This window comes from Erythranthe guttata, chromosome 10 (genome assembly GCF_056151865.1).
Source record: "Erythranthe guttata isolate IM_541 chromosome 10, IM_541, whole genome shotgun sequence".
NCBI lineage: Eukaryota > Viridiplantae > Streptophyta > Magnoliopsida > Lamiales > Phrymaceae > Erythranthe > Erythranthe guttata.
This window is the reverse complement of record NC_142542.1, coordinates 7477861-7494512: the sequence shown is the minus strand read 5'-3', so window position 1 is coordinate 7494512 and position 16652 is coordinate 7477861. Positions and strand designations below refer to the sequence as shown.

Genomic DNA, 16652 nt, shown 5'->3' with positions numbered 1-16652 from the left:
TAATAATAATAATAATTGATGGAATTGATAAAAATTATATTATAGAGAGTATTTTAGACTAAAGACATGTGATGGGTTCATTTGAAAGACATTTTTTTTTGGACCAATGTGCATTTAAGTCCCTTGTCATGGGTCTATTTGTCATTCGCCTTAATACTAATTGTGGTAGAAAAATAACTGATTCTAAGTTTGAAGTAACTTAGATTATATATAAAATTAGAGACAGTTGTTGAAGCCGATCAAGTGAATATCAAATATTCACTGCTTTGATATTTGGATGGATAATCCAAAGAACATTGATTTTCTCTAGCACCATTTTGAATGTTCTACGTATTAACATCCATTTTATATGGATTTATTACATTCAACATTCATATATTTTATTCTAATCGTCAAAAAACTTCCCCTGGTATATTTATAAGCAAAAACCCCCCACAACATTCAATTTTTTTTAGCAAACTACTTTTAAAAATATATCATTTAGAGATTATGTGTTAATTAAAAGGAATGCATTGTAGGGTAATTTTCACTCATAATATGAAAACAAATAAAAAATGAATATTTTAGGAATCCAACATAACATAACAACAATTTTTTTTACAATTCACACTTTGTTGAGTACTAAGCAAATACAAATTTTTATGTGAGTTCCCTTCAAAACTTGACTGTGCACTCTCTTTTAATACAATTAAACTCACAATTGAACTATTTTTTTGAGATAGGAAACTCAACAGCCTCATAAATTGTAACTAATACAAATAAACTCACAATTGAATTAAGGGTGCATTTGGAATTAAGGATTTGCATAATGGACTTCAAATTCATAATTACAAATCCATCGAACTTGTTTGGATTGAAGGATTTTATTAGAGATTTTAAATCCCTACCCCTCCTTTTTAGTTATAAAATGAGAAATTCGTGTGGATCTCAAATGACTCCAAATTGCAGTCATTTCAAATCATTTCTCCAAATTTAGTCCCCAAATCAAATCCTTCCATCCAAATGGACCATATTTATTTTTTAGATAGACCCAACAACCGTTGCATTCTAAAGGGTAATTAGCATTTTGTACCCCTCAATTAGATATATTTGGCACTTTACACTCCAAAATTGTAAAAACAACGCTTTGCACCGTTAATTTGACTTTGACTTGGCAAGATGCACCCTCTGACAATTTATACTTCAAATTTTCATATGAAAAATGATTTCACGTTAATTCAAAGGATATAATGATCTATTTCTCATTATGTCTTTCACTACAAACACACACGTATTTCTTGTTGTCAAGAATCTAAACCACTTCTCATTTTGGTGTAAAATATAGGGTTTGAATGTCTTTCCAATGAACACTAGAACATTTATTTTTCACTATTAAAACACTTCTTTTGTCAAATCATTAGTTGATTGTCGTTGATTTTACTTTAACATAAGAATACATCAAAATTATAAAGTATTCTATTAGTTGTGTATTACTTATGAGATTATGTTGCAAAAACAAAAGTATTAAGTTTAAGCCAATTCAATGCAGGAAAAACAAAAGAGAAATCGTAGGATATCAATCAAAAATAGAAACAAACGCTAAGTTCTCAATATCTCAATATGAATTTTAGCTGCGTCAAATATTTTTTTTCTTTTTTTAGCAACTTAAATGGGGATAATGGAAACTGAGATGATGGAGTGGAGGGTTTTTGTCGACCAAAATAGACTATTCTACCCACGTAATTTCGTGTAAAACATTTTTTATAGAAACAAAATTTTACCAAGCAAAAGTCAAGAGTAAAGTGATAATTTTGTAATTTTAAGGTGTAAAGTGGCAAACACAGCTAACTGAATGGTTCAAAATTCTAATTACCTCATTGCATAAATTAATACTCTGAAAAACACATTCCCTCATACAAAATGGGACTCGATCACTCAACTATTAATGAGTAAATAATTACCCTTCTTGTGCATTCTAAAGAAAACTCTGAAAAAAATGGATTCCCTTATACAAAATGGGTCACGATCATTGAGGTATTGATTTCTTTACATAGATGCATACAACGGTAAGAAAAATACAAAAGCTTTATACTCTATATATGTACACGCATTTCAATACATTATTCTTACGCCACTTCTCAAGAACATGGTGCATTATTTTGTATAACGTTAATCTTATGCCACTTCTGGTGGTTGTTTTTACTTGTTGCTACCCATATTGCTTGCATCTAATATGACCATGCATTTAGGGGTTCGGTATACTTTATACTTTTGTTTTCTCTGTGATAGATTGAGAAATTACGTAAATTAGTTCATGTTGAACTATGAACAAATTACCCGCATCTCGCGAGATTTATTTATTCAAAGATCAAATAAGGATAAGGAAATATCTTAACAAATGAAGAAGAAAACTTGAAAATTGATGAAGAAGAGTATTGACCGAAATAGTGATCAGAAACTACAAAATTTACAATGTATTTATTACTAAATAGAGTGAGATTTCATTGTATCATAAGAATTTAATAATTCTGCCACTACAACAATAAAATTTCAAAATATTCATATACCTTAAGATGAATCTAATTAGTAATTTTAAAATTTTAAGCTAAGCATTCAGACAACTGACGAACCAAAAATGGCCGAAATTGAGAAAGCACAGTTTTCCTGAATTTGTGACACTCACTTGAACCAAGCTCCAATTTCTGATATATTGCATGTATTTTTTGGTGAGAATAATATTGTTGAAGGTGGACTAATAGATCGGATCAGTGTATGATTGAGTGCATTTATGCATAGTCACACATTTTTTGTGTACATAATATGTAATTATTGAAAACTCAATTTCTTGAAGGGGACGATTAGCCATGAGAATTCAATTAAGTCCTTCAGTTATTCCGCAAAAAAAAAAAAAAAAAATTGTCGGTTACATTGGGATTTATTAATGACCAAGAAGGAGGTATGACAAATTTGAAGTCTTAGAAAGAGAAACATTGCTTTGGTATCTGAGAGGCCAATTTTTTAAATGTTGGGTGAACGGTATCACAAAATAGAATATTATATGTATAAATTTGTGCAAAGTTTATCTAAATAAAAATTAAATAATGGAACATTTAGCATGACTCGTGCAACGCACATGCACCTAACTAGTGAATGAAAATATAGAGAAAGCCAACACCTCTTCTAAGTGGTTGCAAATAATGTTTATCCATCCAACTAGGTACATATGATGCCTTCATTTCTACTTTCAATCATGTTTCCTCTTGTAATTAATAAGAAACCAGGAAAGTGCTTCAATATTTACTTTAATTAACATATATCCCATAAACAGAAAAAGTACAAATTTCAAAGGGTTTTCTAGTCTCTGTAATTACAAAGAAAACCCTCTAAAATAAAAGAGTAAGAAAGTTTCTATGTATTGAGAAGCATGGTAACATGACTAGTAGCAAAAGAAGGTGAAATTGGTCTTTTGGAAGACCTCTTTGTAATGGTAGCCTTCGGACCAAACTTGGCGTAATAATGATTCATCAAAGTAGTGCCACCGTAGCTCTTGCATGGCTTCATTCTTGTGCAGTAACTCATATCCTTCTTTGCAAGATCTTCCAAATTCTTCACATCTCCCAACGATGCAAAAGTTTGTGATTTCCCGTTATAGAACTTTGATAAACCCCTTCTGCACAATATAGTTAAACCTCTATAAATTAATACATTCATGACTAGCAAAATTCTATAAATTTAGCGAACTATTTAATTAGCGAACTAAGAGATTACTCCCTCCACTCCACAAGATCTGTCACTTTTAAGAAAAAAAATAATGCTCTAATTATCTATCACTTTAGAATTCCTACACTTCATTAATTACATATTTTTCAAATATGCGCTTATTAACTATTCAACAGTACTGTCTCAGCATTAATTAATAAATAAGGGTATTTTGGTCTAACAATATTTATTTTCCTAAAATCAAGACATATTTATTGAGTTTCTTAATAGTGCAAATGTGAAAAACGACTCATTTTTAGGAACTGAAGGAGTATTATGTAGACGAGATTATTAATTTATTGATTATTAATTTATCGAGGTTGGATTTTATTCATTAATTATTAATTAAACCACACAGTAATTAATTAATTAATCAAAAACACACACATACACGATACAACACATACATGAATTAAAAAACTTACTTAATGGGTAGTTGGGCCATGAGTTCGGTTAATTGATAAAGAGGACCGCTACAAAGTGGTGCATTATTAGATGAAGTTGAAGAAGGTGACGATGATGCATCATCTGCTAACTCTGATGATGACGACGATGATAGAGAGGAAGAAAACGATGATGACGTCATTGAATCACTGTTATTGGAGGATGTTGATTCCACGTCAGCATATTCTTGTTTCGTGATGGATGCCCAGTTTATAACTTGCTTTGAATCATTGAACCCCATCGATCTCTTGAAAATTTTTGTTTCTCTTGAATGAATTTAAGTATTGAACAAGTGAGAGAGAGAGAGAGAAATAGGAGAGAGATCTAGAGAGAGAGAGAGAGAGAGTGTTTGAAAGTATGTAATACAAAAGTAGGTGTTGAGGAGGAGGATATATATATAAATACAATTATTTTTGTAAACTTTAGAAAAGAAAAAATTGAATTATATAATATGTGGCTGTTAGGGAAGATTGGACATATTCAAAATAGTTTGGCTTCCTATGAGTTTCCGATTGTAGAAGGAAAGAGGATATGTGATAAGATATGTGGTAAGAGGACATCCAAATCCGAGTCACCAACTTTGCGATCTAGGAAACTATAAGGTCACAATCATTTATTTATGACACGACTACCTTTTTTTCGAAGCATTCATATACATATATAGTGGGTAGATTTCTACCGTTCATGTAAACACGCATCCACATTTGTGTGTTTAGATCAACGATAAAAAATCTAGTCTTCATAGGGTGTAGCATACAATAAACCGACCGACACGATTCATCAAATAAACTTTATTTATGTGCAATAGTTCACATGTACTAGACTAGACAAACATTATACGAAGAGCTATACGATTAAAAAAATGAGGCTCTTCGATGTAGCTAGTCCCCTAAACATTTTAATAAGGGGTGTTGCTATTTGCAGCAGGTCTTTTACTGAAATTGACTAATTTGCAATGGAACCTTTTTCATTTAATTTTTTTTTTGAAATTCTCTCTCCTATTCCCAAACTCGACATTCGGATTTCGGAAATTTTTCGACTTTGAATCCGTAGCAAACGAGGATCGATTCCGGTAAATTTTCAATATCCGTGCTCAGTAGAACGGAGAATTCAAGTTTTCGTGCTCTGTGGAACGGAAAACTCAAAAAACTTTTTAATTTTTAATTTTCGAAAAAAATAATTAAAATATGAATCCCCCGTGCTGAAGAACACGGGAACTTGAATAATCTTCAAGTTCTTGTGCTCTGCAGAACGGAGGACTCAAAAAACATGAAGTTCCCGTTCTGCAGAACACGGACGCGAACTTGAAGATTATTCAAGTTCCCGTGTTCTGCAGAACGGGACTTCATGTTTTAATTATTTTTTTTTAGTTTTTTTAATTTTTTTTATATATCGAATTTTGTAATTATTTGATGAACATTATAACACATATTCGGTTTATTGTACTCGTTTGTATATTTATCGTCTATTTTCTTGTCAAAATCACCAGCATCATCCTACCAAATAATACTAAAGGAATAAAGTAAACCAAAAAAAAATGAAAAAAAAAAGTAAAACCCATATTCCCATCCCCTAAAGGACGGGAATTTCAAATTTTTTTCCTTTTTTTCATGCCCTACGTGCTGCACAGCACGATCTAGCTTCATTTATTAATTATTTTTTTCTTTTATTTTTCCTTGTAAAAGTAATATGGATTGGCCATAAAAAAATGTTGTGTTTGTTTTCGAATTTGTCGAACAATCCTTAGATTATAAGTTTTCGACTTTTTTTAGTTGAGAGAGTTTCGATTTTTTAGAAAGTTAGAAAATTGACAAATGAGACTACCGCTGCAAATAAGCCAATTTCAGTAAAAATCTCACTGCAATTAGCAGTTCAGTTTTAATAATAAGAAATGGTTCAATCTTAATTTTTTCATTATATATAAGTCCTACTATATTGCACTCCTCGATCCCCACGATTACCTTCTCCTCATCCCCCGCCCCCTCATTTTATGTATTTGGTTGACAATTGTAATGTATGCAATATTTTGTAAAAAAAAAAAAAACTACTACATAAAAAAATACAAATTTCATAATGTCATCCAAAATAAAACACATAATGTACTACAAAATAACAAATATGTACTACATAATAATACGAGTACATAAAAAGTTTCTAGAAAAAGAAATCATGTCTTCCCCTAGCCCTCATTGACGGCTCCTCGAGACCACTTGTCTCTCCATATCTCCGACGTGCTGGTGGAGGATCCTAAAATTCATCTTCATCTGATGATGCATCATCAACTGGGAGTGAAGCTTTACAGAGTTAACGGGCATGCGGCTCCAAACGGGGTTGTATGCCCTGTCGGATAGGTTGAGGTATCTCGTGCAAGGCTTAATACAGACAACATCATAGAAGTTCGGTTGAACTGGGGGCGAACCATAGGCATTGATTCGGCAGGACGTGCTCGTTGGTTAATGATGTGTGCGAGGAACGTACCTAGCCATGTACCTCGGGTGACTCTCTGAAGGCGGCCAAGCTTGTGTCAGATCATGTACTGACAGGGAGTGAGTCGCAGGTAAGTCCCACATGCCCCCTAAAGGATGGTAGTTTACCTCGTAGGTCAAACCTCCTTTAGGGCCCCGACGGTATGGCTCCCGAGATCTAATCAGTCTCCTTGGAATAGCTTGTGTTAATCCAAACTGCCGTAAGACACGGTCTAGCATGTAAGGCTCTGTTAAGAACAGAGAAATGAAAGAAACAAATTGAAAACTGAATGTGTTATTGCTTAAGGGAAAAACCCTCTCTGATCTTCGATGCCTTACAATTGCCTAACTAACTCCTATTTATAGATGATTTAGGCTAACTAACAGCTTGATTTAGCAGCTAACAACCAGTCCACGTGTCACCTCGCGAGTGGTGCTCATAATTCAGCTTCTCTTCCTCTTTCCTCGTGATAAAGAAATGCGCCTTTGTAAGTGAAAACGCGTTTGTTCCTCTAATTTATTTTCACCAAAACGACACCGTTTTTGACTAACGGTCATAACCGTTACAAACCTTCCCCCTTTAAAGACATGACCTCATGGCTGAAACGAGGGAAACCTGCGCAGAATCTCCTCGCTTTCTTCCCACGTTGCTTCTTCCTCCGGAAGATGGGCCCACTGAATCAACATCTGCCCAACTGCCGCGTTATTTCTCTTGACCATTATTCGAGCTAATAATTTCACCGGAGTCAACAAGAGTTCTCCGGACTCCATCATAGGTGGTAGTTCACTCACCACCCTATCTTGATTTCCCACTTTCCTCTTCAATAATGACACATGGAAGACTGGGTGTACGTTGGCCGTTTCCGGCAACTTTAACTCGTATGCCACTTCCCCAATCCTTTTGAGTATCTCAAAGGGTCCACAAAACTTTGGCATCAACTTCCAAATAGGGTTCTTCTTAAGACTCAATTGTTTATACAGTTTGAGTTTCAGAAACACCCAATCTCCCTCTTTCACTTATGTGCTTATATGCCTGCATTTTCATCCTATCCCTGGCCTCTTGCAATAAACTCTTCAAGTGCTAAATCATCTTGGTGTGATCTATCAACCACTATTCTACTCCTGCAATTTTTATCTCCAACCATGGTCCATATCCAACTTGAGGGGGCTGATAACCATATAAAGCTTTAAAAGGGGACATTTTAATGGCAAAATGATAGCTCGTATTGTACCACCATTCAGCTAGAGCTAACCATGTTTGCCATTGTCTAGGGAACTTACCACACATACATCTCAAGTAGCTCTCAAGGCATTGATTCACCCTCTCACTTTGGCCATCTGTTTGAGGGTGGTAAGCAGTGCTCAGTTGTTGTTGTACTCCCAGGGAGCTAAATAGCTCTTTCCAAAACACACTAGTGGATATCTTATCCCTATCAGATACCACATATGTTGGTAAGCCATGCAGTTTTTAAATCGAATCCATGAAGATCTGAGCTAGTGATGATGCATTTAGGGATGACTGAGGATGATAAAGTGACTGTACTTGGTAAATCTATCCACTATAACCCAAATTGTATCATTCCCTATAGACATGGGTAATTTCTCAATGAAGTCCATAGTGATATAGGCCCAGGCCTGTTCGGGTATAGGTAGAGGTTGTAGCAGCCCAAACAATCTATTATTCTCATGTTTGTTGATCTGACATACCCCACAATTCCTCACTAATTGTGTAACTTGTGTCTTCAAGTGTGGCCATAAAAATACTTCTTGCACCCTCTTGAAAGTATTATGGACCCCAAAATGACCACCCAAAGAAGATTCATGCATAAACTGAATGATTTGCTGTCTCAAATCATTGGAAAGCCCCACAAAAATTTTGCCTCTGAATTTCAGTAGACTATCTATAAGGTGATACTCAGAAACATCCCAAGGTCTAACAGTCAAAGTAGCTATAATATCTTGAGTTGTGGGATCATTAGTATAGCTTAGTTGAACATGTTCCAACCACATAGGTTGTAACACAGTAGTTGCATTAATGGTCCCTTGAAGAGTAGGTTCAACATCTCTTCTAGACAAGGCATCAGCAGCCTTGTTTTCACCGTCCCTTTTGAACTCAATCTAGTAGCTATACCCCAATAATTTAGTAAGTATTTCTGTTGAATAGGAGTAGTAATCTTCTGCTCCAACAAATACTTGAGACTTCTTTGATCAGTTCTGATAGTGAAGGTTTGATGCAGCAAATAGTCCCTCCACTTTTGAACAGCCAAAAATATGGCCAAGAACTCCTTCTTATATGCTGACAAACCCATACTTCAAGGGCCAAGAGCTTTGCTCAGATAAGCTAAAGGATGACCCTCTTGCATCAAAACTGCCCCAATTCCCACATCACAAGCATCAGTTTCTAGTATGAAAGGTTTAGTAAAATCAGGAAGATGTAGTACAGGAGTGCTAGCCATATCCACTTTCAATTGTTCAAAACCTATGGTGGCAGTAGCACTCCACTTGAAGTTACCCTTCTTGAGCAGCTCAGTCAGAGGCTTGGCTATAATGCCATATTGCTTGACAAATTTTCTGTAATAGCCAGTCAAACCAAGAAAACCCCTCAAGGCTTTGACATTAGAGGGAATGGGCCAATCGAAAACCCCTTGAATCTTAGCTGGATCAACTCCCACCCCCTTGGCAGAAATGATATGACCTAAATAGTCAATCTGAGGTTGGCCAAAACTGCATTTAGAGGATTTAGCATATAATTGATGTTGCCTCAAGATAGACAGTGTGGTATGAAGATGAATGATATGGGTTTCTATACTCTTGTTGTAGACCAAAATATCATCAAAAAACACTAGTATAAACTCTCTAAGATGAGATCCAAAAATTTCATTCATCAAGGCTTGAAATGTAGCTGGAGCATTGGTTAAACCAAATGGCATCACCTTGAATTCATAGTGACCAGAAGCAGTGACAAAAGCTGTTTTATGTATGTCTTCCTATTTCACTCTAATCTGGTGATAGCCTGCCCTCAAATCAATTTTTGAGAAGATTTGAGCTACTTGTAGCTCATCCAATCAGTCAGCAATTATGAGTATAGGATAACCATCCTTAACTGTAATGGAATTTAGCTTCCTATAATCAATACAAAACCTCCAATTGCCATCTTTCTTCTTGACCAACAAAACTGGTGATGAGAAAGGGCTCACACTGGCTTGTATAATCCCAATTTGAAGCATTTCATCAACTAATCTCTCAATCTCTTTCCTTTGAAGGTAATGATATCTATAAGGTTGGAGTTCGAAGGGTACCATACCTGATTTGACCACTATAGAATGTTCAGCACCTCTCTCAGAAGGAAGTGTTGTAGGCTCTTGAAATATATCTGAGAAGACAGCCAAAGTAGATTCCAATGTAGAGGGAATTGAAGTAGTTGGGGTAATGACATCAGTGGAAGACATCATACAGATGCAGCCAATCATAACTTTTCCCTGTCTAATGAGGGCTTCTACTTTCTCTCCACTAATGGCATGAATGGCTATAGAGGAACTAGGACCTTGCATAACAATTTTGTTTCCATTTTGATACCCTGTAACTCTTTGCTTGGTAAAATGGAAGGTGACTGGTTCTTGCTGCTTGAGCAAGTCCACTCCTACTACTAAGTCACATCCTCCCAACTCTAGTAGTCTGACTCCAGATTGAAACACATAGCTTCCCACTTGCCATTGAAAATTAGAGCATTTGGTAGTGCTTTGAACCTTCCTCCCATCTGCCACTGCCACATTCAGTGGATTTGATGCTTCTACTAAAGAGTGTAACCTCTTAGCTGTGTGTGGATTTAGGAATGTGTGAGTGCTGCTAGTGTCCACTAGAATATGTTGGGTTTCGGGCACGCATACGCAGCGGAAAACAAAAATTTATGTGATTCAAACGAGTTCAAAACACATAAGAACATGCCCGATAAAATAAATTCAATTAATTGCGTACCTTTGCGCTTCCAGCGAAATTAAAAACGATTCACATGCTAATAATTTCAGCCGAATTAAAACAGTTAACATGCTCGCGTTTAAACCAAATAACATGCTTGCAATGATTTAATCGATTACACATAATCACATAAAATCATACAAAGCAAAACATGAAATCACAGATTAAACGAAACTCAAAAACGAAACTAGGGTTTCGTGTGTTTACCTCTTGAAGCGTGAGGTAGGGGCGATTAGCACGTCGTGATTACTACGGAAACCAATCCGTAGAATCGGGGCAGCAATTGAGCAGGAGCAGCGGCGGTGTACGGCCACGGCGGCGCGTGAGCTTCACGCGCGGACTTCCGGGGCGGCGCGTGGGGCAGCGTGCGGCTTCGGCTCGTGCGTTGCTCCTTGGTTCTTCGATCTACGATCTTCCTCCTCTCGGATTTCACCTCGTATACTTCGATCTACTAAAACGTGGCACTAGACACGAAGTAGTTAGAATTAACGGAAGAAAAAGAAAGGAGAAAAGAATACCGAAATGGATCGGCCAAGGGATGGCCGATTCCGGCGACGGGGCGGCGCCAACGGCGGAGGTGGCCGCGCGGGAGAGGGGGCGAGAGAGAGAGGTGGACGGCCGCTAGGGTTAGGGTTTGTTGTGTGTGCAAGGTCTATAAATCATGTATTTATAGTCCCTTGCATAAAACCCTAGCGGGCTTAAGTTGGACTGGGCCCAACAGCTTAAGCTCGTTAGTTCCTTTACTTGCTCGTCTCTCTCAATTCAATGACCGAGAAATTGCAACGATTACATTTTCGGAATCATTATAACTTCCTCGTCATTACGAGTGCCATCTCTTGTTTTCAAACTTTCCAAAAGTGGAAACCCTAGTTCAGTGGACTTTCTAAATTTGGAAACTTCCCGATTTAGAAAGTTCACTAACACGTTCGCCTATTCTTTTCCTTTTCTTATTCTCATTCATAATTCCAAATTATGAATGTTGGACTCAATCATATTGACTTCCAATCATGCAAAGATAAACTATTTTATCTCTGACCGTTTATTCAAAGATCTCATGTGCACGAGCAGTGTGACCCTCGATGGTTCAGGTGTAAGCTAGCCGTGGGCCCACAACCCTTTGTGGTCAAAACTCGTCCCCTTCGAGTTACGATTAAGATGAAGCTCGTTTCACCTTAATCACCCAACGAATCAAGATTGGCGTCTAGCAACTACGCGTCATGATTCCCTAGATACAAATGAAGTGCCTGCAAGAACCTTCAAATATAGTTAACGTACAGAACGGTCCCTTCGATTCATATGTCCCGATCGAACTAGAGGCATTGGTTCATCGAGACCTCTTTATATGTTCGATGACGGTGCGATCGTTCTAAGTGTTGTAATCCTTACGTGCACGACTTAGAGAATCGAATTCTCTAATCATCACTTAGTCAGCTCTGGCCAGAGACTTAGAATGATTACAAACTTTCAGAACACACAGGACATCCAAGACTTTTCTAGCGATCGAATCCCCGACTACAATGCACAGACCTCCCACTAGATTTCGGACTGCACGAACACTGGCCCTTGGGATGGTCCTCGGTGGAACTCAGGGACAGGTCACGATACAGCTGGTCCTCTAGTGAAGTCACGGTGATGTCTAGGTCATAAGGACTAATGGTGTACAACTATACCATAGATATCTCTACTCGATTATTGGGAACCACTTAGAGATTTCTAGGGTGAGGGAGTTCAGTGAACTCGTCAACTTACGAGCACCCACTTATGCATGCCGATATCACAATACCGTTTACTGATGAGATGCAGTACACATACACTAAGTGCTAGTCTTAATGGGAAAGGCCGATATCCTCATTAGTGGCGTAACCCTTCGACTAGGAACATGTTTAACAGTTATAATACTTAAGTAAATATCTCACGATCCTAATGATCAATTACTAGTACTTGTAATAACTGTAAGGACTATATCTATGCTTGTGACAAAGGGACAAAGATATAGAATGCCAATGTGTTTTATCATTAATACGAATAAAAGTTCGTTTATTACAATAATAAATACGAAAGACCACAGCCACAAGTTGGCTTGTTGGTCACCTACTCTAACAATCTCCCACTTGACCTAAAGCCAACTACCCATAAACCGCAATCCCATCGACTCTCGATGTTTCTCATGGACCGATCTTGGTAAAGGCTTCGTGAAGGGGTCTGCAACGTTCTCTTCCGAGGTGACTCGTTCTACCTTAACTTCACCTCTATCAATGATCTCTCGGATCACGTGATACTTCCTCAGAATATGCTTCGACTTCTGATGAGATCGTGGCTCCTTAGCTTGCGCCACGGCTCCGGTGTTATCACAGTACAACGGTACTGGATCACTAGCATCAGGAATGACACCCAACTCTTGGATGAATTTCCTTATCCAAGTCCCTTCTTTTGCAGCTTCGGATGCTGCAATGTATTCCGCTTCGGTAGTGGAATCAGCCGTCGTGCTTTGCTTGGAACTCTTCCAACACACGGCACCACCATTAAGCGTGAATATAAATCCAGAATTCGACTTTGAGTCGTCCACGTCCGATTGAAAACTAGAGTCGGTAAAACCCTCTAATTTCAACTCGGCACCCCCATAGACCAAAAATATATCCTTAGTTCTTCGCAAGTACTTGAGGATATCTTTCACGGCTTTCCAGTGAGCCGGGCCGGGGTTAGACTGATATCTGCTCGTGACACTCACAGCATACGCAATATCGGGTCTCGTACATAGCATGCCATACATTATGCTTCCTATGGCAGAAGCATAAGGCGTCCTTTTCATCTCCTCGATTTCACTAGGTGTTTGGGGACACATAGATTTCGAGAGACGAACCCCATGGGACATTGGCAAGAATCCTTTCTTGGATTCTTCCATGCTAAACCGTTTCATAACGGTGTCTATGTACAGGCTTTGGGATAAACCAAGCATCTTTCTTGCTCTATCTCTATAGATGCGTATTCCTAATACGTAAGATGCTTCTCCCAAATCCTTCATTGAGAAACGTGTGGACAACCATGCTTTCGTTTGCTGCAACATTCCTACATCATTCCCAATGAGTAGAATGTCGTCAACGTAAAGCACTAAAAATATCACTGCCCTCCCACTAACCTTCTTGTATACACAAGGTTCCTCCGGATTCTTCTCAAAATCAAACTCTTTGATAGTTGAGTCGAACCTTATGTTCCAACTACGGGATGCTTGCTTCAATCCATAAATGGATCGCTGGAGCTTGCAAACCTTTTGCTCACTTCCAGAAGATATGAAGCCTTCCGGCTGCGCCATGTAAATTTCTTCCTCAATATCTCCATTAAGGAAAGCGGTCTTCACATCCATTTGCCATATCTCGTAGTCGTACCACGCAGCTATGGCCAGCAAAATCCTAATGGACTTCAGCATCGCGACTGGCGAAAAGGTTTCCTCATAGTCAACTCCTTGCCTTTGAGTATATCCTTTCGCTACCAATCTAGCTTTATAGGTCGATACCTTTCCATCCACTCCAATTTTCTTCTTATAGATCCACTTGCAGCCTATGGGAACAATTCCCTTAGGTGGATCTACCAAGGTCCACACCTTGTTGGAGTACATGGAGTCCATTTCGGATTTCATGGCAGTTAGCCAATGTCCCATGTCCGCATCCGATACGGCCTCATTGTATGTTCTTGGATCTCGTCCAAGATCAACATGATCTTCATCATTTTCGAGGAGGAATAACCTATCCGGCATTTTCCGAACTCTTTCGGATCTACGTACCGTAGGTTCAGGAGGTATATTAGTGGTTTGTTGTATTGGTTCGATTGCTTGTTCTTGTGTTTGAACTTCACTTTGTGGTTCTTGAACTACTTCTAGTTCTATCATGCTGCCCTTTCTATCGGATAGAAACTCCCTTTCCAAAAAGGTGGCATTTCTCGAAACAAACGTCTTTGCTTCTTTGACATAGTAGAACTCGTATCCCATCGAGTCTTCAGGATACCCCACAAAATAGCACAAGTCGGATTTACTATCCAACTTATCTCCCACTAACCGCTTCACATAAGCGGGACAACCCCATATCCTAATATGTTTGTAATTGGGTTTCCGGGAATGCCAAAGTTCATATGGTGTGGATTTAACTGCTTTGGTGTTAACTCTATTCAGCAAATACGCGGCAGTACGAAGTGCATGACCCCACAAGTATGCCGGTAAGTTTGTGAACCCCATCATTGATCGAACCATATCCAATAAAGTTCGATTCCGACGTTCGGATACTCCATTAAGTTGAGGAGTTCCCGGTGGAGTCCATTGGGACTGTATCCCATTTTCTTTTAGATAGTCAATGAACTCGATGCTCAAGTATTCTCCACCACGATCGGATCGCAGCTTCTTAATACTTCGTCCGAGTTGCTTTTCTACTTCGTGTCTAAAATCTTTGAACCTTTCAAATGTTTCAGACTTGTACTTCATCAAGTACACATACCCATACCTAGAATAATCGTCGGTAAAGGTGGCGAAGTAGTTGTATCCACCCTTCGCACTAACACTTAGTGGACCACATACGTCTGTATGGATCAAATCCAAAAGACCCTCGGCTCGTTCCATTTTCCCTTTGTAGGGTGACTTGGTCATTTTCCCTTTAAGGCAAGATTCACAAGTTTGTAGTGATTTCACATCCTCCAAAGAGAACAATCCTTCACTAACAAAATCGTTCATCCTTCTTAAAGAGACATGACCTAATCTAGCGTGCCAAAGTTGTGCGGGGTTTTGATCTATCTCCTTACGTTTTGCTGATATAACATTAATAGGTATTTCACTTGGATTTAGTTCATACAAGTTGTTTAATAGTCGTCCTTTGCAAATTAAGTTCTCATTCTTTTGTATAATGCAAATCGAATTTCCAAAAACAAAAGTAAAACCTTAAATATCTAATACAGGAATAGAAATAAGGTTTCTAATGAGCGACGGAACAAATAAACAATCGTTCAAAACAATAGGAAAACTAGAATCCAAAACATTTAAGTAAATTGTGCCAATGGCTTCAGCAGCAACTCTTGCTCCATTCCCCATCCTTAGGTAGGTCTCACCCGCTCTAAGTCTTCGACTTCTTGTCATTAGCTGCAAATCATTGCACAAATGTGAGCCACAGCCCGTATCCAATACCCAAGAAGAAGAGTTGACAGACAAATTTACGTCAATGAAATACGTACCCTTTCTGCTTTAGGTAAGCCTTGCAGTTGCGGCGCCAATGTCCTTTCTTTCCACAGTGATGGCAAGCATCATCAACTTGTTTGCTAACCTTTGCTTTGGGGCCCCCACTACCTTCACCCACTTCGAACTTGCTGTTAGGGAAAAGAACTCTTTCCTTTCTCTTCTTTTGGAAAGAACTCTTCTTTCCAGAAGTAGCAGCAACGAGAACAGACTTCTCTTTCTTAATGGTGGACTCGAAGCTGACCAACATGTTCATTAACTCATCCAAGGGAGGATCTAGTTTGTTCATGTTGAAGTTCACTATGAACGATTCATAGGAACTAGGAAGAGACAACAGGATCAAATCCAACGAGAGCTCGGCCGGGAGGGTGACATCAAGATTCACTAGCTTTTCAAGGAGAGTGATCATTTTGAGACAGTGCTCGTGGACCGAAACCCCTTCGCGCAATCTCGCTGTGATCAACTCCTTTGTAGCAGCGTATCTCGATGCCCTAATATTCTCACTATACATGCTATCGAGATGAGCCTTTATATCGAAAGCATGCAAGTGAGACTCATATTTCCTCGCAAGCGCGGGCTCCATGGCGGCTATCATATAGCACCTAGCATGAGTGTCATCTTTCTTCCAAACTTCATAAGTTTCTTTTTCAGCATCAGTCGCTGTGGCAGGTATAGTGGCGGGAAGCCTCTCGTTCAAAACATAGAGACGCCCCTCAACAGTTAGCACAAGCTTAAGACTACGCAACCAATCTAGGTAATTAGGGCCATTGAGTTTATTGTTGAGGATTGACATTATGGGATTCTTAGACATGATTATCTGA

The 16652-nt window shown here is 38.3% G+C and overlaps 1 protein-coding gene across 1 annotated transcript; it reads right to left on the bottom strand.

Moving 5' to 3' along the window:
• Positions 1 to 3265: 3265 nt before the first annotated feature.
• LOC105969271 (protein OXIDATIVE STRESS 3) lies at positions 3266 to 4587 on the bottom strand. Its single transcript, XM_012994020.2, has 2 exons — positions 4164 to 4587; positions 3266 to 3649 (listed from the first exon to the last, which is right to left on the bottom strand). Exons 1-2 carry the CDS (start codon positions 4421 to 4423, stop codon positions 3388 to 3390), a joined length of 522 nt encoding a protein of 173 aa, XP_012849474.2. The 5' UTR covers positions 4424 to 4587; the 3' UTR covers positions 3266 to 3387.
• Positions 4588 to 16652: the final 12065 nt, after the last annotated feature.

What these genes read in the sequence shown, in the direction of transcription:
- LOC105969271 (XM_012994020.2), bottom strand. Translation starts at nt 4,423, where the DNA reads ATGGGGTTCAATGATTCAAAGCAAGTTATAAACTGGGCATCCATCACG. An exon ending in ATGGCCCAACTACCCATTAA is followed by an intron (nt 3,650 to 4,163) that starts GTAAGTTTTTTA and finishes TATATTGTGCAG; the next exon opens with AAGGGGTTTATCAAAGTTCT.